Source organism: Zerene cesonia, chromosome 22, assembly GCF_012273895.1.
Source record: "Zerene cesonia ecotype Mississippi chromosome 22, Zerene_cesonia_1.1, whole genome shotgun sequence".
NCBI classification, from domain to species: domain Eukaryota; kingdom Metazoa; phylum Arthropoda; class Insecta; order Lepidoptera; family Pieridae; genus Zerene; species Zerene cesonia.
In genome coordinates this window covers 1220181-1246314 of record NC_052123.1, presented here as the reverse complement: position 1 = coordinate 1246314, position 26134 = coordinate 1220181, and the positions used below count along the sequence as shown (strand labels likewise).

Below are 26134 nucleotides of genomic sequence, written 5' to 3'. Positions count from 1 at the left end.
ACGGGATACTTGACTAGACTTACGCGAGTGAAACCGCGGGGCGCAGCTAGTAATACATATAATAATTAATTAAAATATAATTGCGGTTTATTAGTTTGGTAGGTTATATTTATTATTTTGAAAGCGTGGTTGTAGTACACAAAACAAACACGTGTCATACAAATAAATTCACATTCGCTTTCCATTGGACTGACATATTTATTTTGAGTATTGATTTATCGCCTCATTAACATTCCCTATTCTTTAATATATAACACTAAAAAGCGAAAAGTCGTACGTACGTTTGGGTGCTCTCTCGTAAAAAACGGCTGATCAGATTTGGATGAAATTTAGTGCAGAGATAGATTTAAAGGCTTAACCGGTGTTACGTTGTGCATCTAGCACAATTATTATAAGTTGTAGTGTGGCGATGTATGTTCGTCTTTTACATGAAAACTGCGGAACCGTTTTCACTGTTATTTTGCATAGTCTTCTAGATTTATGATAACATATTCATTTGAGTTAAAGATTGATAGAAATACACTTTGGTATAAATTTACCGATCTTCATCTTAATATATAAAATTCTCGTGTCACAGTTTTCGTTGCCATACTCCTCTGAAACGGCTTGACCGATTTGGATGAAATTTTTTGTGCTTATCCGGTATTTATGAGAATCGGCCAACATCTATTTTTCATACTCCTAAATGATCAGAGTAAGGCAGCGTTTGCCGGGTGCAGCTAGTATCTATTAATATTTTCAACATACAGACAACCATTTATTAGACACAGTATTTCATAACAAGATAGATTACTTTGTTGTATTTATCTGAGTACTAAATCATCGTATAATTAATTATGTATGTTAAATATTGTGTATCGATAATATTAGCAAGTATAATTTATTTCCTAATCCTATCTTACTAATATTATAAATGCGAAAGTTTGGTAGGATGTGTGTGTTTGTTGCTCTTTCACGCAAAAACTACTTAACCGATTGCAATGAAATTTGTACGTAGACAGCTGGACAACTGGAATAACGTAAAGGCAAATTTTTATCCCGATATTCCTACGGGATACGGACTTACGCGAGTGAAACCGCGGGGCGCAGCTAGTTATATATATAAATTATGCCTATTCGAAGGAATATAGATTTTGATCGAATTAAAATTGTCATGAATTAATTTAGAATAAAATATCACCATAGAGCTTATATCATGAAGGAATATTTATATTTTATCACATAATACAGAAGTATATAAATCTAGTAGTTTTTGCGTGAAAGAGCAACAAACACACACATCCTCACAAACTTTCGCATTTATAATATTAGTAGGATATAAATGATTATAAATTTAAAACTTGTCAAACTAATAAATATTACCTTTGCATAGAAACTTTAAATTTATATTCTATAAAAAATATACAATGCCACTTAATTTGGCGGGAGCGGCCATCTTTGATCTTTACGAGGGGTCCGGAATGACTTATAAATTAAATTATGATTTATGTTCATTGCACTAGCTTGCCCTGCGACTGCGCGTGTGTTACTATCATAAATATTTACGATGTTATGTTAATTATCTTGTTCTATTTATTAGTTGAATGGGCTTAATTAAATTGTTCTATAAATGATTGTTTGTAAATATACGACGTCGTTTGAAAATAGATTTTAACCGACATCAAAAAAGGAGTACGTCACAATTCGACTGTATTTTTTTGTTACTTACGACTGGATGAACTGATTTTGATGACTCATTTTTTATTTGAAAGCTGTCGCATCCCATGCGGTTATGTTTAAATTGGTTTTCCATGTAATTTATGGTTGTGCCGTTGGGTTAGTTAGGCGGTGTTTTGTTAAAATACTGCCTTTTTAGGATACCTAACCAAAATGGTTAGACAGGATATCCTATTAATAAGACTTCGTTGTCAGTCCGTCTATCACTAGGATGTATCTCAACCTTAATAGTAAGAAAGTCAGACAGACACATTTTGTATGAGCTGTTTCTGTGAGCGCCTGAGATTTTATCCATCTTATATAAATATACTAGCGGTCCGCCCCGGCTTCGCCTGTGGTACATATATAACCTTCCTCAATAAATGGGCTATCTAACACTTTTCAAATTGGACCAGTAATTCCTGAGATTAGTGCGTTCAAACCAACAAACTCTTCGGCTTTATAATATTAGTATGGATTCGCTAAGTAGTTAATATTGCAGTAGTAAGTAGTTAAACCCATATAATATGATCTATCTGTAAGTGTAGCATCAGATAATAAAGCTTGTTTGAGCGATGTTCGGATGGAGAAAAATCATTAAATACTAGCTGTGCCCCGCGGTTTCACCTGCGTAAGTCCGTATCCCGCAGGCATATCGGGATAAAAAGTTACCTGTACGTTATTCCAGTTGTCCAGCTGTCTACGTACCAATTTTCATTGCAATCGGTTCAGTAGTGTTTGCGTGAAAGAGCAACAAACACACACACATCCTTATAAACTTTCGCATTTATAATATTAGTAGGATTTATGCTCTTTTCAAATGCATTTATGAAAACTGTAATTAAAACACTACAAAAATAACATTAAAACATTTACTTATGAGTAAATATATCTTCATTTGTATTACAAAATGGGCAGAACATTCGTCGCAAGCGGTTTCAAGGTCTCATAATTCTGTTATGGCTCAATGGTTGACATTGGACCTTAGGGCTTGGCCCGACAATGACAGGTCATAAAGAAGGTTTTATAAGTTTTTTTTTAATATGTTGGAATTCGCATTTGAATGTTACCTGGAAAATATATATAATTGTTTTTGGGGATATATCATAAGGGTAAAATACGCGTGATCGCTTATTTCATATATTTGACGAAAATTAAATTACACAGTTTATAAATTATATCGAAGAAAAAACTGCCATAAAATAATACATAATACAAAATTCATTTTGTTCGCGTCTATTATATGTGAGAAAAAATTATGTAATTTGTTTAAAATATTTTTCATTATGGTAATTTTACATAATTTTAATGAATTAATATTTTATAAACGTTATTCATACGCAATTACCGACGTAACGTTACTGTGAAATACCGTTATTAACCATAGAGAATTTTCGAAACCATATTGCTTACCATAACTTGATTATTATTAATTATAGATATAAATTATTATTAACCTGTTCATTTATGCGTGAAATTATGAACGCTCATAATAATGGAATTTAAATGTAATATATCTTTAAATTAACTTTAGTAATAAGATGGTTGTTTATCGGTTAAAACTATCTATTGAACCTAGGTTATGCGGGTTAGTTAGGGCAAGACTCGATAGATATGGTTTAAATACTAACTACTATTATTTACCTAATTATAATTCTTAGTCATTCATTCAACTAGATCCAGAAAAGCTTTGAATAGCCAATGGTACATTAATAAGATTTTAGTCGTTAACAAAGATCTAGACATAAATATTTTCTAGACTAGTTGAAAATTCATCAATAAATAAATAAATAATCATTAGTGAATCATAAATTGTCTTTTATGTTTTTCTTCAAATTAATGAATACGTTTAATCAATGAATCGAAAAACAATTTTCAATTGGCCATATTGAAACACCACAGATATACTCAAGCACAGATTAAAAATACATAACCCATCTATCAGGAAGTGCTTAGGGTTGCCAGTGTAAAAATAGCCCCGATTTATTGATACAGTCCTTCCTTTTCTTGTCTTTGATGTTGGAAGCTGTAGGCGATTTAATTTGTTTTTTAATCTGCCCCTCTGTATGTTAGGAATTTATGTCCTGTGTCATTGATTATATTATTACGATTATGTTGGAGTGTTGAATGCGATAAAAGTTGATTCTTGGCAGAGTTTTATTGAAGTTCGTTTAGTTGTTTTTGAGTGTTCAAGTAAAGTAATTAAATTAAGGTTGTTACGGTATAAAAATGCAACTTTGGTTTTCACTTTGATTTCTGGCCCAACTTCGAATTAAGTTAATGCTTACATTCTTATCTCCAGAAATACTAAACTATTTTTGATGAATTATGCTCGAGTGCTTTTAGTAATCAATCAAGTATTACCGTTATATATGGAGTGTTTTAATTTTTTCATTTATTATATATTTACATTATTGTATAAATTTTGTAGTAAGGCAGAAATAATTTGAAATAAACAAACATTATCTACCATTCCTATTATAGACCATTAGACAGATAGGCCTGGGGCCAACTGTAAGGCACATGATAAGGCACGCCGCGTTGCAAAATATGTGTTATCTGTGAATAGATTTCTCGTTTCCGTCTATTATTTGAGACATGACATAAGACAGTGGCGTGTTAATTTATTCTGTAATATGTTTTAAAACGATATTATTTGAAGAATTATAAAAAAATCTACGGAATACGAAATATATTCGTTTGGATTTTTTTTAAAGGGTATATATCATTCAAGCATATCCTATCTTTTAAGTTAGATCGAACTGATTGATTGAGTAGTTTAGTAGTCCATCGCGGACAAACAACGTGATAATAAAAAACCAACCGCAACTAAAATTAGTTTCAAAATGCACAAAAATTCAGTAAAATGGAACGCTTGTATTTCTATATGTATTTTATGTTAAAAAATTTTTGGAATAATTATGTATTCATTATATTAAACTAAGTAATAACCATATATTTCTTTTCTTTCAGATTCTCAAGTGCCTAGAAAAGGAATGTGCCTTTAGTGACAGTGTTACTAGTGTAAAGTTTATTTTTGTATAATCTGTGTCTAACTAGTGGAAAAAATGGAGTTGAGAAGATTATCTATATATTTAGCACTCTTCGTACTCGTCTGCGTGTCACAATGTACAGGTGTGTATTAATATTTCTTGTAATTTTATATATTACGATAGAAAATTGTGTATTTTTTTTTAGTACTTAAAATTACGCTTTGATAAATCCTCAATTCTTTTTGAGTCTGTGGCCTTTTTAATCTTCTTATATTTAACCTGTGTACACTACACTGTATTTTCATAAACAAATATATTTTAAAAATAGAATTTCGCAATAGTATTTGACTGCCATGCTTTATTAACAAATATTTAGTCTATGACTACGTTTATCTATAAAGAAAACACGGGCAAGGTTGTTCACAAATAAATTTGTCTATGTGACTAACACTTCGCTGTTTCAGAATCTAGTCTACCTAGGCTTGTAGCTAGTCATTAAATCTATTAATATTGAAGGCCGGTTAAAGCAATTTTAAAGTACTTTTTGTTATTTCTTATTTCCATGTTTTTCTTTTTAATAATTGGATTTATTGATCTCATTATGTCTATATTAGTTTTGTTGACATTTCTTTACTATCAATAAAAAGACGAGGGTTATTTTTTCCGAGTGTATTTAATTTATTGGTTATGTGTGCACAGAGTATGCTATATTAATGTTTTGTGTACTTCGCATACTGTACCTCCAATACAAGTAATTAATTTTGGTCTGAATTTAGTTGAAAAATTACATACATTCTTTTTATATTTATTGTATTAACTAAACAGGTTCTTATCTTATATATAAGTATATTCTATAGTAGGTACCCGACAATGCATTACATCTAAATGATTTGAACTACAATAATTAACCTAATATTTAATTGGAATCGTCTAGAACGCTAAAAAGACTACTTATTCAATTTAGACGTACCATACCTGGAAGTTGCTGGCTGCGATGAACATAATTATATTCGTTTATCTGATTCAGGTCGTTCACTTGTGAAGTGACGTAATTTTATGTTTATTTAAATTTATAATGAGATAAAAACGGCATTCGATGAATCTTCATAGTTTTCGTAAGAGTTTAAATCTTAGACCGAAGACTAAAGAGCTTAAATTATCGTGATTGGCACTTTATGTTGATGAAAAGATATGCAAAGTACCACTTTTCTATTTGTATACTAGCTGCGTCCCGCGGTTTCACCCGCGTAAGTCCGTATTCCGTTGGAATATCGGGATAAAAGTTTGCCTATATGTTATTAAAGTTGTTCAGCTGTCCACGTACCAAATTTCATTGCAATCGGTTAAGTAGTTTTTGCGTGAAAGAGCAACAAACACACACATCCTTACAAACTTTCGCATTTATAATATTAGTAGGAAGTAGGAAGTAGGAAGTAGGATTGTAGGATTGTAGGATTAAATATGGTGAAAATATTATTCACAAAATGGTTTACACAGAAAATGGTTGATACAGAATATATTATATTGCGTGTAACTAAAATGTATCATGTGTCATTAGTAATGAGGCAACATAAAGTATGTAATTGCATCGTATAGAGCATTTTAATTGTTTTTAATAGAGCAATCATACCAATTTAGTGTCAATAAAAACTCGTTTCTCAACAAGGATAGGGAAGCGTTTGAAAATGGAATGTAATTAGCCGTTTTGATGACAGCGCGCGTCAAATGCGCGCGAAGATATCCGCCAGAGTGACAGCTGTCAAAAGTCATTGATTCTTTTTTTAGTTCGGAATTTAATTTCGTGTTCCGTTATTTCGTAGCTACTAAATATGGTGTTGATTTTAACTATTATGCATACTACTGAGTAGGTAATTTTATTGCCGTAACAAAGAGTTTAAGATGAGGAAATATCCGTTGCATTCCACATCTGTTTGATTGATCGTTATTCTTGTAGCTGTGGAGATGATCCGTCAAACAGGAATTGCTCGTTGTTGCTTTGTTTATTTCTATTGACTTATAACAGTTTTGTTCTAACTGTAACGCATTACGTACTGTTTTATTGGACAAGTTATCAATAACTGTTTGATAAATATCGATTTTTGACATTTATATGCAGTGCAAGCATAGAAATTAAAGCACAGATAAATTATGGTAGGAATATAATACCTTTGTCTTGTAAAAAGAAGAATTTATGAATTATAACAATAATAGCTGATCTTACGTACTATCTTCAATTGAAACGATATGTATGTGATGGTTCGTTTTAAATTTTAATTATAGGGATTGGTCGGAGAGAGCCCATTATTAGGGATATGACGGAGGTCAATATATCGGATTTATTTATTAACCAGCCTCGGACGTTCTTGTAACATTTTAGAAAGCGTTATTTTTAAGGCTATACACGGCTGATGTGTTATTTTGATAGATGAGCTATACCTTTGCAAAGTATCACCAAAATCCTTTAGTGGTTTTCGTGTGAAAAAGTAACAAAACATACATCCACTCTGAGAAACTTCCGCGTATATCGTATATCTTACTTCGGAATAGTTTAATAGCTGTATTATATATAAATCTTCCCCTTGAATAACTATCTATTAAAAAAACGCATCAAAATCCGTTGCTTAGTTTTAAAGATTTAAACATACATAGGGACATCCCTATGGCCCTATGTCCCTACATAGGGACAGAGAATGTGACTTTATTTTATACTATGATTACACTCAACTTTTCACCGACGCCCTAGATCGTATAGGGTCCATCCAATAATTACACTGTTCTAATTATTTATCGGTGTTTCGTGTTATAGAACAGTTAATAGGCAATTTGCAAATTCAGTCTGCCACACCTTAAAGGTAACGAACTGTTTATTAGATCATTATTTATTGGGACAATTTATTGTACAGCAGACGTGACATCATGTCTGGAATGTTAAGAAACAACGTTTATTCACAGTACATTCGAATAAATAAACAAGCATACAAAAGAATGAAAGAATAAGTCATATTTTCAACACACACAAACAATAAAAAAGTAGTGTGAATGTGTGGTTGAAACGGCGGAAGGATGCCCCTCAGTGTAGCTAAAGCAGAATTCTTTCATTGACTACCTTCTGACATCTGAATTATTGCATTGTAAAGAATATCATCATATGCCCATATATGTTCTGCTGGGACACAGGCCTCCTATGAGTGTTCAGACCATAATCCACCACGCTGGTCGAGTGCGGGTTGGCAGATGTCGCATGTCGTCGAAGTTTTTGATTCTTGGACATGCCGGTTTCTTCACGATGTTTTCCTTCACCGTTTTAAGCAATAGTGATTGTTATCCACAAGCGAAGATAAATTGAAAAATTATTGCCTGCACCCTCGCCCGGTCTCGAATCCCGAATTATCGATTTTAAAGTCCGAGGTTCTCACCACTGAGCTACCACTGCTTTTTAAAGAATATATTACTCGCTTAAACCTTCATTTGAAGAATAAGGCAGTCGTGAGGCAATCACTAGAAGCTAAACATTGTTCGAGAACATTTTATGTCAGTAGAGGTTGTAAGAAATAATTTGGAAGATAACACTGGTTTATGGTGAAACAATTTTATGTCATTAACAAATTTATGACATTTAAGGAGTATTGTTAATTTAATTTCAATCCATACTAATATTATAAAGCTGAAGAGTTTGTTTGTTTAAACGCAATAATTTCAGAAACTACTGGACCAATTTGAAAAGTTCTTTCAGTATATATGTACCACGGGCGAAGCCGGGGCGGACTAATTATATATAATTTGAATTTGAATAAGATTTCTGAAGAAACGCGCAAAATTGAAATTTAAGTATATTCTTATTTCTCAGAATGAATATAAGACTGGCTCTTTTAATTTTATATAATTCATTTTTATTCCCGGATGTTGAGTCATTGGCGCCATGATATTCCCCAACAAAATATTTCTTACGATTTTTTCCTTATACGTTTTAACTGCGCTCTAAGTTAGAAATTTTGAAAGAATAGAAAAAATTTGATCACGAGGCAGGATTCGAACCTGCGTATCTTGCCTAACCGTAGCAACGCCTAGCCTTTTTTCTATTCTTTCAAAATTTCTAATTTATAAAGCATTTCAATGCTATAAAACTAAAAATTAAATTTAACAAAGGCCGCGTTCCATCGATACAATATTGTAATCATTGAAATAATGTTTCGTATTGGTTGTGATGGTTCTTAATCATCTCAATAGATGGCGTGGGGTGACCCTTAGGCACATGAAACCGAAAGAATAGAAGAAATTTGATTACTGTGGCAGGATCACGGGTGGCCGAGAGGCTAGGCGTTGCTACGGTTAGGCAAGATACGCAGGTTCGAATCCTGCCTCGTGATCAAATTTTTTCTATTCTTTCAAAATTTCTAATTTATAAAGCATTTCAATGCTATAAAACTAAAAATTAAATGCGCTCTAAGTTTTTAACAAATGATGATGGTGTTTTGGAAGCTGCACACATTATAATCTCGATTATGACTAAGTTCATATGTAGGGCTAAGCTTACTCAAACGGCTAAGTGAAATAAACAAAAATTAAATGAATGTGGTCTAGATTAAATTTAGTGTTTAATATTTTAGGTTATTTTTGCGATTACAAGGCCACTGTTAGTGGCTGTTTTTCTTCTTGTTGTTTTTAACTAAATAACAACCCAAACTAATTGAATTAGAAATTTCTAATTTATTTCTCAATCGAAGTCCCATCTATCTAGTCTATCAAGACTAGCTGTACCACGGTTTTATCCGCAGCCTAACCAGCGGGCAAAAGCAAGTATGTTATGCTTATGAGATTTTCTGATACATAAACTACATCATTACTAAGTATCATCAAAATCCGTTCAATCGTTATCGCGTGAAAGCGTAACGAACACTCATCCATCATTCATCATCTTACATTCTTAAAAACTTTTCCGTTTATTATATTCAGTACGTTAATTTCGGTATGATTATTGATTTGTATATTTACAATTATTTTCTAGAAAAAGAATTGACCGACGTCTGTGGAGGTGTCTTTAAAAATTATTCTTAAATGCATATAATATATTTCAACCTACTAAAAGCAATGGTGTAAGGGACAGTGTCTAAAACTAATTTCAAGTACGATATAACGTGTTTTATTTCAATGTCTAACAGAATAACCGAAACATTCACTTGGAAAGTAATTTAATTGCATAGGTAACAAAAATTACCTCACGTTATTGATAAAACGACACCTGTTTGTGTATAGCTGGCGGGAAGAGGAGTGGGGCGGAATATTTTTCTTTTTTTTTCTTTTCGTGGCAAGAAGATATGTTTAATGACCAGTATCAAGTATATATCTTTCATCTTTTTAAACGACGTATACCGAAGGAGGTTCTAAATTCAAATGTTGTTTTTTTCTAATTTTGTTGCTAGATAACTCTGTGGGTTTTCAACGAATTGGCGGGATTCTGTTTGTTTGAAAATTGTTGGCATTTCGTCCCATTTTGGAACGTGGAGATGTTCGGGGCCATGTTCCAGGAACGTCGTTGACCTCTTTTGAAGGAATAAATTATCTTTAATTATATCAAAAAAAATCTTTCACTAGTTCGTAAATAAAGTTATAATTCAAATAAATAATTGCGACCTCCTTTCTGCTAATCATTAATTGTGATGTAATTTAAATTCTGAATGAGTATTGATAGTAATAATGGTTCGACTATCCGGTTATCAAGATGATAATGAAATGATTTATGGTATTTTTAAGTCATTCTTTGTAAAATGTGTAAAAAATATATTAAAAACAGTTAGAAATAAATATTAAGAGATAAAAAATAAAACATCAATATACAACAGAAATATTTAAATCCTATACATGTTTTGTATAATTTAATGTTGTATGCAAATTGGAATATTTGCATGTTTTCTGTAGAAAAATGTTGCCACCTTAAAAATTATGTAGAACTAAATGGCAATGAAATAATCATTTTTGATATGGTACTTTTTGAGTTTATAACAGACAATAAAATCTTATCTTTGACGATTATAATTATATAATTCAATTAAATAATAAATAACATAATCCTTAATAAACAACAATATCTGACCAAAGACCTGTCTCAAGTTTCACCACGATAAATTTAAAAACTCATTCAATCATTCCGGTCATCAATCAAATGACCGAATGATTTATGAACTGATTGAATGAACTAGTTACAGTCTGACTTGGAAGTAATTATACGTCAGATAAGATTTTTTTATTGACGGAAATATTGATCAATACATAAAGAATTATTGATTATTAAAAATTAATATTTCAAATTTTTACTTCTAAACCTCAAAAAATAACAGTATTTCTCCGCTATTTAATGAATGTTATTACACATATAAACATTCTTCAATCACTCTATCTATAAAAAAAAATCATTAAAATCTGAACGTCTGAACGAATTTTTAATGATGTTTTTGGTTTGTCGTATTTTTCGTAACTAAAATGTCTACCCGGGTAGAGCTGGGTCGAGCAGCTAGTAGCGAAGTCTATTTAACTCCATACTATAAACTTTAATCTCGTATGGTATTGCTTAAATGCAAATGTGAGGTGTTGTAATGTAATCGACTTACAAAATGGAGGAATGTCGTTCGACCGGTTTATTCTGTTATTGTTTTATTCAATTTTACTATAACAACATATTGTTTACCAAATTCACTAAATTCACTGACGATCTGCCCTGACTTTGTTTACTTTTAAATAATAATAAATCTCATAACAATTAAAAGTAATAAGGGCAATGCTTGTGAGTGTCTTATACTATATTTATTACTAGCGGTCCGCCCTGGCTTCGACCGTGGTACATATGTCTATACCCTATATTATAGCACTCAGGGATCTCGTACATATCTAACGGTGAAAGAATTTTAAAGATCGATTCAGTAGTTTCTGAGATTAGCGCATAACAAACATACACTCGGGCTTTGTAATATTTAGTGTATTTGGTCCATATCTTTTTATAATTTCTTCATTTCCTATCCATTCCCTTTCCTTCAAATGCTATATTTCATTTACGTTTTTGGATATTTCAAAATTTCCGGTTGAAATTTTCTTATATCCGGATATATAATATTGTTCAATAAACTGAGGAACTAAAACTAAATAAGACCTTGCAATTTGATGGACCGTGAAGGATTGTCTAGTCTCTCAGAAGAGCTATTGTTTTGTTCGCCCAACTTTAACTAAGTTAAATAATAATGTCTTATTGTTTATATTTATTATTTGAAAGTCTTGAAGTTTTGAAAAAATTAGACGATTTTTTGTGTTCTTTCCCATTCAATCTTCAAAATAGCTGTATCGATTTCGATAGCATTGCAAATGACAGATAAATAATAACTTGGCAATGTTAATTTTTCTATTATCGGCTATATAAGCTACCTAGCCCACGCCTCGGCTCCGCCCGGGTATTTATCGTAATTGAAATAATATAAAGCATCCTAATCTAAAAGATATTTTAAGACGGATTAAGCTGCACATAGTGTGCAAATTTAATTTAAATCGGCCGAGTTGTTTAGGAGTGACAAACAAAGTGACAGGTAATTTACATTATACATAATATTAAAATAAATACGCTGCAGTTTTTACTCGTTTAAACAAAAAACTTAATAATGGCGGGAAAAGTCGGACGCCTCGTGTAGTTCGTAATAAAACTTATGAAACACAAGATTGTCTTTTGTTACGTAAATGATAACGGGCCGGTGATAAGGGAGTTGCGCAAAGGCATGCTCTATTTAAAATGGAAGCAGGAAGATACGATGTACTAGCTAGTCGCCCCGGGTTGACCCGGGATATAATACACACGATATATAATTTAGCTTTTATCTGGTGAAGGAATTTTCAGAATTGATAAAGCATGTTTGGAGCTTATGAAACATGTACAATCAAAAAAAATCTGTGTTACACAATAATGAGAGATTATGTACAAAAAAAAAATATAATGAAAATTTTTTACAAAAATGGCACCTACCTCCGCTGGGGCAACACTCCAAATTCTAAAATGGGACCAAATATAAATAATTTCCTATTAAAAACAAAAAGAATCGATATATAGTTAGTTATAGATCCAGCTTTATTATCTCACTTGCTCTTACGAAATTTTTTCCGTATACATATATACAAGAGTATATATACGGAAAAAAATATTTTATCCCGGCGATCCTTATCAGGATAATAAGATGACTCATAAAATTATTGTATTGTCACCCATCCTTCACAAACTCAAAACTCAAACTATTTATTCAATTAGACTTTTATAGAAGCAATTTAGAATCGTCATAACACAGTTTCAAAATTTCACCATTTATTCATAAGAGTACAAAGTTTGAATTAAATTCGTCAAAATGGAGTCCAAGGGAGTCGGTAACCTATACATGTGAAGTTAATATAAGCCTGTTAATGAGTCCAAGCTATACAAAAACTTGAAAAATACATCAAATACCAGACTTCAGTGATTTATAATAAAAAATCACTGCAGTCTGGTAATCTAAGTCTGGTGAAGCTAATTAAGGAATATTGAAAAGAATCATAGAGTCAATCAGGGTATTTAAACAATTTAATCTAATAAACGTTCATAGATATTTTATACTAGCGGTCGGCTCCGGCTTCGCCCGTGGTACATAAATAGCCTTCCTCAATAAATGGGCTATCTAACACTGAAAGAATTTTTCAAATCGGACCAGTAGTTCCTGAGATTAGTGCGTTCAAACAAACAAACTCTTCAGCTATATAATATGAGTATAGATAAAATACATATATTGTCATTAGAAAAAGTTTTTTAATTATCCCAGACTGACTACAAATTGGTTCACCTAGTAAAAACTTTTTACAGATTTTGGGCAATTTCTAAGCGGTGTACAAGCTATGATATTACATCATGTCTTGAGTCACATTATCTATGTTTGCTTGTTATCATGTGTGATCATCTTATAACGTTATGAGGCTCTTTTTTATACCTTATTCGGTGTATGAATTAGTCATAGTATTTTCTTGTGTTTTCTTTCACGCGAGTATTATGCATTTAGAAATTAAAAACTTTTAAACGGATTTTAAACGTGATTTATTCATTATATTATTAGCCCGACGTTTCGAACACTTTACAGCGAGCGTGGTCACGTGGAGACTCCTGTCTCCGTCTCTGTTTTTAATTTCTAAGTGAATTAGTCATACTGATTATGATTAGGTTTTCTAGGAGCGAAATTTGAAATTAAACCATAGAAATGGTCGTTGAGGTGGCGATTTTATTTTTTTGTTAAATTTGTTGTTTTTGTATGTTTGAACAGATCTACTAAAAATTGGCCCGATTTAAGCAATGTTTAACCAGTAGAATTGCATTATTATATGTATAAATATAGTAGATATAGTATAATTTAAATTCTGATATAACCTATCCTATATCCTCTGATTTTAAGCTAGTTTGGCACCAAATTTCTATCAAATCGGTTCAATGCTTCAGGCATAAATTTGCGACTGATAGAAATAATATTCAGTAGGGATCGTAATATTATTTTGCTGTACCTTTCTTTTACAGGACGCCTATAACAGAAATAAAATCAGCTACCGCCTACCAGTACTGCAAACCCCTGTAGTCCACTCCAACTTAAATATATTAAAACTATCCTCTGACCAACATTTCTTGACCCCAATGACGACAGCGCTTAGACAAACAAACAAACAACCGCTAATGAATTGACATGACCAAGGTTTACAAATATTGGAATAAGAATTACGTAAAGCGTTGACGTGTGATTTCGATTAAAAGAGTTAATTAAATAAAAACAATTGTTAATGTCATGTAAGATTGGCTCGTATTAATATGAATTTTAAGGTGCTATTTCAGTTATTTTCATAATACATTCTTTTTTATATCATACTAGCAGTCTGCTTTGCCTGTGGTGCGTAATATCTTATGGAACTCAGTCAAGTATATATCCCCAACTGTGAAGGATTGTTTGAAATCGGTTCAGCAGTTCCTGAGATATTCGCTTTCATTTTAACAAACTTTCAATATAAATACGTTTATATTTTTTGTGTTTTTTACCTCAGAACTTACGAGTGGGTGAAGTGATTTTGATGATTATTTCTTTAATTGGAAAGCTGATGCCGCCCCTGTGGTTCAAACATCATCTAGTTCTGACAATTTGATGGCGGTAAAAATAATTATTATCCCAAACAAACCTGAGACGAAAGGTTAGTATAGAAAATATTTGAAAGATAAAAATATTTGAACTGCATTTCACTACCCCTCTCGGCAGACTAAACATTCAAATGACTCAGTGTAAAAAGTTAAAAAATAACATACGACCGCGTAATGTAAACACGACACATGCGTGTGTGAGGTGGCCCTTATTTGCTTTGTGATGATTTATACCCACTGTTTTTAGATGGAAAGTGATAAGTTCATGATTTTATTGGCTGCTGGCGATGTTACTGTGTGTTGTTCTTTCCATCCATAAATAGTAGATGAAGTGTGTGTGTGTTAAAATAGATGGATTGTATTTATTTCAATCTATTGTAATTTATATACCAAAATTCAAACAATTATTTATCCAATAAGACTTCTTCTAGAAGCACTTTTGAATCGCCATAACATAGTATAACTATTTACCATCGGTTCGGAAAAGAGTTTTCACAGAAAAGATACGACTAGAAACTCTATACTCTATGCTCTTTTTTGCATATGCTATCTTATTGCTTAGGTAAGTAATTAAATCTTATAAGCCTCTGAAACTGACAGGTTTCTGGTAATCTGAATATTCTACGTTTTAACAATTAGAAGGCATTATTTAATCAATAAATTGAACAATTTTTATTCAATTCTAGATTTAAATATTTTTGTATAACTATTTTTACACCAATTAGTAAAATATTGACAGACAAAACAAAATGGCGGCCGCACGTGTTAACCCATGTGGGGTAAAAGCGATAGACCGTGAAATTATAAATAATGCACCCCATTTTAGTATTACCAACTGTAAAAATGTTGAATTGTTGCAGTTCACAAAAAATATGAAACGTTTTATAGTTTTGTGTGTGTTATGGAGTTTAGGTATGGTATTGTATAGTGGGATAGTGGGATTATATGCGATGAGATGTGATAGCTTTCGGACTGTATTTCAATATAATAAAATGCAAAAATTAGAAAACTCTATACTGATATTATTAGGTTACTTTCCATAACTCGTTAATGCATAATTCTTAATACTCGTTAAATATTAGACCCGAAGCCTTGCTTTATTAGTACACCACATCTCCGACAGGTTTAATCCACTATAAAAATTTTTTTTTTTCAAAAGCTTGGCTTTCGCTGAAATAATTTTTTTGATCAGTACTTTGAAGATTACTCCCTATAAACATCTGAAACGAAATCGGTACTCAGATTCCGTACATATCCAACTGTGAAAGAAATTTTCAAATCGGACCAGCAGTTTCTTAGATTTGCGCGTTAAAACAAACCCATCAGCTTTATATTACTAGTTTAGATTGTACTACTAGCTGCGCCCCGCGGTTTCACCCGCGTAACTCCGTATCCCTTAGGAATATCGGGATAAAAAGTTGCCTATATGTTATTCCAGTTGTCCAGCTGTCTACGTACCAAATTTCATTGCAATCGGTTCAGTAGTTTTTGCGTCAAAGAGCAACAAACACACACACATCCTTACAAACTTTCGCATTTATAATATTAGTAGGATGTAAACTCCCTTTTTTCCTTCGAGATAAACTCACTCAATTCTCGCTCCGTAATAACGCCTTTATTGGTTAGTATCAAGTGATAGCAATTGTCTCTGCATGATACATTCCCATTTAATCAACAAAGAGATTCATGTCTATTACGTCTGCGCGCTAGGGTTGTCAACGAGCTGTAAAGAAAAAAACTAAATATTCCAAAATTCAACTATTTATTTCCAAAAGGTATATATGGAGTATATAAATTGTACTTACTATTTATGGTATCAGGAAGGGTTGCAGGCCTACGATACAAGTTTCCTTAGTGTAGGTCTGCAGTTCATATTATCTTTTATTGTGTAATAAAAAATTAACTCGCCGGCAACACCTTCACAGGGACACTTGTGAGGGCTCATGGGCAGTGGTGATCGCTCGATAATGGGCGCACCACTTGTTCGTTTGTCCGCTTTATTTTATAAAAAAAAAAAAAATTAAATATAGCTCACTACTCAGTAATATCTTTAAGGTTATAATAATGTACATCATGTTTTCTGGCAAATAAAAGTTTTATTAAAAAAAAAAGAGTATTTTTTGTACAAACAAGAGACTCTGTGAATAAAGGTAGAAATAATAAAGGCTTTACCGGAATCAGCGGGTGCTTACAAATATAAGCGTGTATGTAAGTAAATAAATTATATACACATGTGTGTAATAATGGAAATAGGAAATGAATAATAAAATTTTGTATCCGAATAAATAGTATTCACCGTTGAATATGTAATAATATACTAATCATCTGGACTTTATTCTATTCCAAATCCTGTTCTACTAATATTATAAATGCGGAAGTTTGTAAGGATGTGTGTGTGCTTGTTTCTCTTTTACGCAAAAACTACTTAACCGATTGCAATGAAATTTGGTACGTAGACAGCTAGACAACTGAAATAACATATAGGCAACTTTTATCCCGATATTCCTACGGGATACGGACTTACGCGGGTGAAACGGCGGGGCGCAGCTAGTTTAACCCAAATCTGACCAGTATTTTCATACACCAGTAACAGACATCTGTTCTCACAAACTTGCTTTTTTCACCCGCACAAATAAAAATATTTTTTGTACACTACCGAGACAACCTGAGGTCATAACTTTCTTAATTTTGACTATCTCTATACTTGTACTAAACACACCCACGTAATTAATTAAAGGTGGCAACCCTACCCATAAAAATGCACTCAATTATATAGCAACACTAAGTTCAATGTCGACGCGAATCGCGCTCATTAATAAAGCTTATGGCATATTCCTTAATGCTTTCCAAGGATGCTTGCTGACTGATATAATTATGGAGTCATTAGTTTAATGAATGAATAATTTAACTAATTTTCCCAAAACGATAAAATACATAATTTAGGAGATAACATACAAACAGACAGACAAATTTATTCTTTTATACAATCTAAGAACAATTATTCTCAAAATATAACATTCTATATGAAGGGTTAAAACCTCATTATAAAAACACCCAAAAAATTCATTAAAAACACCTCTACATTCATCATAGGATTATATTATTTATACGGATTCTCTCGTGACGTGAAATTAACCGTAAAATTACCGGTTTAAAAGACCCTATTATTGTCACTCAATACTCGTTTAGGAAACGAAGTGAGAAGGGTTGATCTTGTGTTTAAAAATAGAGCTTAAAGGAAATATTGTCTCTGGTTTGTTTTTATATAAGACATGTCGTTCAGGTATTTCTAATAATGGTATTATAATATAAATAATAGTAAATTTAATTTGATCGCAACTAACTAACACTAATATTATAATGAAAGTTTGTTTGTTTGGATGTTTGTCCGTTAATCTCGCTGATCGGATTTTGATGAAATTTGGTATACAGACAGATATTGGCGGACTTGGTTGATAGGATACTTTTTATACCAAATTATCCAATATTTTGTTCTTATTGAAAGTACCCCATAGGTTATTCCAGGTTTTAAAAGTCATGAAATTTAAATCACAATAAAAAAAAAAATAAAACAAAACTTTATTTGCCAGAAAAAACATGATGAACATTATATTACCTTTAAAATATTGCTGAGCAGTGAGCTTATATTTTCTCTTTATTACATAAAAAAGATAATATTATGAACTAAACCGATATAGTAATTTCTGCGTTATACACTAACAAACATTAAAATATATTTCTATTATTCGTCGCTCATCCCTTGTACCACAAGCTAATAATAATTTTGACACCTCGTACATAACAAATTAGTTTTTTTTTAATTTTTATCCTTTATTTATATTGTCATCGCTGAGATGACGGAGGTAATTAGGGGAGATAGACGGAAGTGTCTTTTGTAGTGATGCCACAGATTATGTTACTTATTTGAAAGGTAACTTTTTTGTGTATGAGAATGGTAATTATAATATTTTCAACCGACTTCAAAAAATGAGGTTATCATTTCGACTGTACTTTTATTGAATTTGCATTTTGACTGGGTAAACCGACTTGATGTATGGTTATTTTATTTTAAAGCGGGTGCCTTGTTTGTTCATTTGAACTTGGTCTAGTTCCCACATTTTGATTGAAAAACAAAAAATCGAAGTATCCCGATCTTTGGATGTCTAAAATATTTTATAATAAATTATGTAACATATAAAGCGTTCAGCCGTCTTACGGTGAAATATTAGTTTTTTAGGATTATTATTTGTATGTTATAAGGATTTTTTTTGCGTTCAATATCGTAAATATTATGAATTTTTCCCATTATTAATTATTCTTTCTTCCCGCCACTGAATTCAAGAATAAAAATTACGTGAGCTAGCAAATAGACATATCTTCTTGCTACGAAGAGAGAAAAAAAAACTTACGTGAGCAATATATTAATTAATTGATCTGTCATAATAAAATGAACTGTCAAAAATTTCCCGCGCTCGTATACGGACTAACAATGGAAGATGATTTTGCAATATTTTGATAAAAATCACATTAAACCTTATTATTTCACCCTACTTCCGTACAGTTCCGCTAACTAAGGGTCGGGGGTTCGAATTTAATGGGAATATTGTATTATTATTAAATTATTAAATGATGTGCCATTTTAATTTCTGTCAAATTAGTTATATTCTATCAAAAGACGAAATTATGAAAAAGAACGATTTTTTTCTAGAAAACAAGACAAAGATATAACGTAATAGTTAAGGTACAAGGAAAGTTCTGATGGGGAAACGTAGGTACCATGCAAAGGCGGGGCGATCCGCTAGTTTTATATAAATGTATAAAATAGATAAATAAAATTTAAATTAAAAAATTTAAATTTCTTTATTTGTTTCAAAAATTTTACATAATATGGATACATATATTGCATTGAACCACACACTAGGAACCCCTGTGTTGTGAGGTTCAAACTCATAACTTTGTTTAAAACGCTCCATTCCTAACATAAATATATGAGTTTTTCTCATATAGGGTGAAATCAGCATCTATCTTTTCACATATAAATATAATTGCTGAAAAAGCGCTTGTGTTTAATAAATTAATTACGAACGAATCCACAGTATAGACTATAGATGCAATACATATAACTTGCAGTTAATTTTATAATGTGAGTGAGATACTGATAAGTAATTCCCAAAAAAAGCTCACCCCCTTGCATGCGGGAACCATGTTACATTCCAGTCGTATGAATCATCGAATTGTATACGTTAGATTTTTATGTCATATCGGGCAACTGAGCTGGTGGTTCGCCTGATGGTAAGCGATCACCAACGCCTATGAACATAAGCAGATGATAATTCCTCTGCGAATGCGCTGCCCACTTTTATGGGTGAAGGGATAAGGAAATAATTGACGGCGGGAATGAAGGAATGGATTGGGATTGGTGAGGAAAAGGAAACGGTCCTGTGTCTCATTCACTCACCTGTTGAAAAGCAATCGGAATTGGGCCACCGTTCCGTCGTTACCAACATTGAGAGTGAATAGGCTTCTCCTAGGCAGTCGTGCCCTTTTATAGATCGCATCCCTGCTTAACATCAGGTAAGATAGCGGTCAAACGTCTGCCTATTAAATATATAAAAACAAAAAAAATTCATACCTTCGAACTGTCAAACAATATGACTTCCATATAGCTCTAATGACTTCTAAAGAAAACCGGACGTATGACTTGTCTTTGATTAAAAATTACAGCCGCATCTCATCTATCAAAGTGTTTATGTCCATTTGTTTGCACACGATAAGCGTGACATGCGAATTTCTCAGAACACGATGTTTGCTCAAGCAATCTTGCGCAGATAAGTAATGGTGACGTGAGATCTGCTTTATTTATTTTGTTTTACACTTTTATATGGCCCATAAACAGGTCTAGAGCAAGCGGTAAATGCAATGTCAAAAGGATACGCAGGCTGTTTAACAAAAATATTGTATTTCAACGGCAACGTACGTTTATAAGTCGCGCTCTATCACTCTCACGCATAATATAGATTACATCCCGCTCGCTCACCAATCCGAGTCAGGCAATTACCTGACCGTATTGCCGTTCTGTTGCGTGTATAGGACATAGGTGTATCTGTAACTCATTATATATTTAATACTCTAAATCTCTATTATATCTATAAATCTGAAAACATCTGAGATTAAATGCAGCAAACCATTTCGCATTCTTGCCTTGTATGTAATTTGTCATGTAAGAAAATCTAAAAATGAAAAAGTTGAATCGAAAAATAATTGGTTGTATAGAAACTGTTTAAAAAATATGATAATTAAAACGTAAAAAAAATAATACCGCCAAAATTTGACACAAGTGTTCGCAATTCGAAAGCCTCATTTGCCAAGAGTATTGGCTGGATAGAATCTATTCCAAAAAGTATGACAATTAAAAGGTAAGAAAATAAAAACTGCCAAAATTTGACATAAGTGTTCGCAATTCGAAAGCCTCATTTACCAAGGAGGTTGCGCATTGCAGTACCGTTTTGTTGCCAAATTCAGAATTTATCTACAAAACGAGGTTTTGAATATATTTGATGTGTAAAAAATATATCGTTAACTTTACTATTTAATGCGTACTTCACTTTCAGCCTTTACACACTACTAAATCTATCAACTTTAAACTCCTATTAGACGGAAACAAAATAATGTCGTCACCCTCACACCAAATTAAAAACAATATGGCGTACAATAACATAAACAATACTTCATGCAGCATTCTTTCCCACGATTCCTGAACGCTGTCTCTTTCACACGATTAGAATATGAGGGAGATAGAAAACTCAAACTGCTTAGCAATAGTAATAAGTATTTAGAGAATGTATCTCTAACCGCCTAATTATAAAAGCTAATTTTGTTCATGCTTTTCGAATGCATAGGTTATGTTCCGTCTCATTCGTTTGTTTAATGAATGAAAGGGACTCCTGTCATTGGTCATAATTTTTGTTTTATCGCCGATCATGCGGGTAGGTGACTATTTAATTTGTTTTTTTTTTCTCATGCTACTTGTAATATTATAATTATTTTAAACGAAAACATAAAAGCGTAAGGTATATTGGTTCGATTTTTATATGAAACATATATAATGTCATCGTCACTTTATGTTATATATTTAAATGTACCGATCAATAGATTTAGAACTATATGTAAGAAAAAACTTTTATTTTACATTATTTATTTAAATTATCACATTACTTCAGAGAAACATGCATAATTAGAATTACATATTATTCCTCACTTGCCTGTCCAGCTTGGCCCTATTATTGTCGCTATCTTTATTTTTATGAGTTGGTTAATCTATAGGTTGTTTTCGTGGTCTGTAATTTATGGCTTGTTCTTGTGATCTGTTGTCTATGGGTTGTTATATTACCTATACTGTTGTCAGGTTGCCGCGCCGAATGATAAGACTGGTTTTATTAGTTAAGTTTTCTCATCGAAACCGTTGTACGTATAATGATAACTTTTAATATAAAGATAGATAGGATTTGCAAATGTGGGGTATATATATAGAAATAATTTTAAAATTGTAATAAATGAGACGCTAATTATGTAATTCTACTAATATTATAAACGCGAAAATTTGTAAGTATGGATGGATGTATGTATGGATAGGATGTTGTTTACTCTCACGCAAAAAGTACTGAACCGATTGCAATGAAATTTCGTACGTAAATAGCTGGACAATTGTCGTAACACATAAGCAATTTTTTATCAGTCCTGTTATGTTCAATCGTGCACAATATTTTCAGATAATCACAGAAGAAACCGCGCGTAAAGCATAGTTCAATTCAAAGTATACAATTATACATTAGCACTAATAATTGTAATCCACGCCAACTTTGAAATTCATTATTAATAACAACTACCTTATAACCGAGAAAATTACTGTGTGAAAAGTTCAAAGGTCAAACCTTCGCAACATATTACTCTTTACTAGTTTTCTGACCCAGCATTGCTTGTATTGGCACTAGAAGATTATATTAACAATGTTTGTGTTTTGGCTTATAAGGACCTTTATATAATATTAGCTGCGCCCCGCGGTTTCATCCGCGTAACTCTGTATCCCGTAGGCATATCGGCATAAAAAATTGCCTATATCTTCCAGCTATTTACGTACCAAATTTAATTGCTATCGGTTCTGTAGTTTTTGCGTAAAAGAGCAACAAACATACATACATACATACATACACACACATCCATCCTCACAAACTTTCGCATTTATAATATCAGTAGGATAGGATTATGTTTCCTTCAATAGATATTCTATAGTTGATGAGTTTGTTTCATTGTTTCATTAAACGCGCTTATAGCAGGAACTAGTAACTCAAATTAAATAAACATACATAGTTTAAAAAGAAACAGTGGTTTGGTCGGTAAGACGAGACATAGAAACAAATTCAAACAAAAACGCTAACTCAAACTCAACTCAAACTCATATATTCTACTATCCTACTAATATTATAAATGCGAAAGTATCTAAGGATGTGTGTGTTTGTTGCTATTTCACGCAAAGACTACAGAACCGATTGCAATGAAAATTGGTACGTAGCTGGGCAACTGGAAAAACACATAGGCAACTTTTTACCCCGATATTCCTACGGATTACAGAATTACGCGGGGGAAACCGCGGGGCGCAGCTAGTAAACTATAAGTCTCAATCTTAAACTCAATCTAAAACTCAAAAATTTATTTATTCAATTAAACTTCTAGAAGCACTTTTGAATCGTCATAACCTAGTTTTAACATTTACCACAGACGACAGAATAACTTTCGCATTATTACCAGGGAATAGGCAAAAATGCTCCTAATCGAAAAAAAAGGTGTGTGTGCGATTCACACATGATAGAAGTGAAACTTCAGTAAATCGACAAAAGAATGAATAAAATAGTATGTATATTTCCGTCTCATTCTTTGCCGGCTTCATTCTACACATTTTTGTATTTGTGTCTCTTACCTGTCGTTTTTCCGTTGCATCAGGTTTGAAATCACAACGATTCTAAAGAAGTTTCACTTCAATAGTTTCAATAGAAAACTACATAGCAAAAACTTCTACAATTAACTACGTCACAGTTAAACATTATTTTAACGGATTAAGCATTAAATGTTTTAATGAAAACAGATGTATTGGATAATAAGCCCCCATGGCCCAAACTAACCAATTTGCCGCAATTGGAAATTTGCGAGGGTTCGCTTTCAATTTAAATTGATTTTATTGATTTCGTTTTGTGGTCTGGCAATACTGAATTGGTAAATAAATGTGACTGAATACAAATTTCAAATATATTGTCTTGTAACTCATTTATAATTTGGTGTTGTCAGTAATATTATAAATACGAAACTATAAAGAATATATTTGGCTGAAGTGTGTTATAGAGATAGATTATGAAATTTAATGACCTACTAGCTGTTCGCCTTGACTTCGCCCGTGGTACATATATAGTCTATGTCGATCGGTGAATTTGCAGCTTTTTAATGGTGAAAGATTCATTGATATCGGTTCAGCAGTTCTTATATGAAAACATTACAAACATAACATACAAATCTTTCGTCTTTATAATATTGGTATAGATTACATATTGTTTTAAAAGTAAAACCACAAATTGCATTGAATGTATCACACATTCAATTTTGTCAAATGTACCCTAAATTACCCTAAATTAATAAATGAAATGACAGTCTTTTCAGACTACCTTAATTTTCTTAAGCCTATTTCTTCTCCTAAGCCTAGGCTTGCTAGAAAGTCAACTAGTCTAGAAGTGTTATTAATTATCTGTTTTAATAACGCAAGACCGTAAATGAATGTTCCAATAAATAGAAATATTACGTACCTATTAAATTACCTACATTTTTCTAACATATGTTGCACACCTGGTCAATAGGTCAATGTTGTTTATTCATGATTTGTTAACATCGCATACGCCAGAGTTGCCATACTACGCAGTAATAGGGTCCGTCTATTGTTAACGAAAATAATTAGCATTAAACATTTGGTGGTTTTTATAAACTATATATAAAATATAAATGTACCGAATAATTTATCACACAAAAATGTATGGTGTTGTTGCGGGATTTTTGGCGGGAGTCTGCTGTCAAACGTCAAAAGACGAATGGCTATTTTGAAATTTTTTCTTTTCTTTTTCGGTAAAAGAACCAAAATAATATGTTTTGTTCACAAATGGAATGTTCAATGATTCAACTTTGTCGTTTCTAAATTCTTGCATGTTTGTCTTTCAGGCTTTCATTGTTCTTATTATGTACGACCATTGTAATATTTTCAGAAACTCATCATTAAAGGCAGATATGTAAAACTAGAAATAAAAATGTTGTTAAGATAAAAGTATAAAAATCAACTGTGTCTTTATAAACATCAAATATAGGTATACATAAACAAACGAATGAAAAAACCATATCAAAGCAATTCCCGCCAAAACAAACGTCATGAATCAACGATAAGTAGAGTATACGCACAGACTAAAAAAATGCGCAAAGGCGCTAACGTTCAAACGTATCAAATTATGGTTAATTGCTATCGTAATGATAATGCTAATGCAATTATGGAATGGCCGCGAAAACTCGTTAACAGCTCATATCGTGTCTGTGAAAGTTTTTCGTCCACAGATGCATTAAAACAAACAACTTTTTTTAATGCTTTTGTGTTCTGTAATTACTTTCTCGAATGCTTGTGTATAGATAGTAACTAGAAAGAAGTACAATCATTATTTTATAATACCTATGTACCTATATTTTATAATTATATAATACCTATTTTATAATAATCATTATTCAAAATTAATTAAGTTCACCTAGCGATTCAATAATATATAACAAACAAACTGTACTTCAATTTACACGATACATTTTCTAATATAAATTTATTTTTTACAGGTAATAAACAAATGCTGAAAATAGAAATGCTCCCCACGTTGCCGTTTACGAGGTACCACCTAATAAATACTCCATAGAAGTACCTTTTATAAATCAGAATGTGACAATTCTATACAGACCATAGAGTATTTATTTTTAAACAAACTGTTCTTATTTATGCTCGATTCAAAATTCGAACTGTCAACCGCAATTGTCAGGGCGCGCGCGTTTTGTTAATTTCGAGAGAAATATGGCCGACTTCCGACATTTCGACACGCTTCTAATTCTTTCACTCCTACAAAACAGTAACAGGTAATTTCATGATTGATATTTGGTGATTGTTTTTAATGGTTTTCTTATGAATGGTTGTTGATTGTTGAATGAGTGGCTGTTTTTA

At 32.0% G+C, this 26134-nt stretch overlaps 1 protein-coding gene across 3 annotated transcripts in view; it reads left to right on the top strand.

Annotated features, from left to right (window-relative positions):
* The window catches only part of LOC119835992 (neural cell adhesion molecule 2-like), a 127611-nt gene that overhangs the window by 15300 nt on the left and 86177 nt on the right, over positions 1–26134 (top strand). For all 3 annotated transcript variants that reach the window (XM_038361146.1, XM_038361144.1, XM_038361145.1), the window contains exon 2: positions 4669–4830. In XM_038361146.1, coding sequence (XP_038217074.1) covers positions 4764–4830 — 67 coding nt within the window. In that variant the 5' untranslated portion in view covers positions 4669–4763. The remainder of the gene's footprint in view (positions 1–4668; positions 4831–26134) is intronic.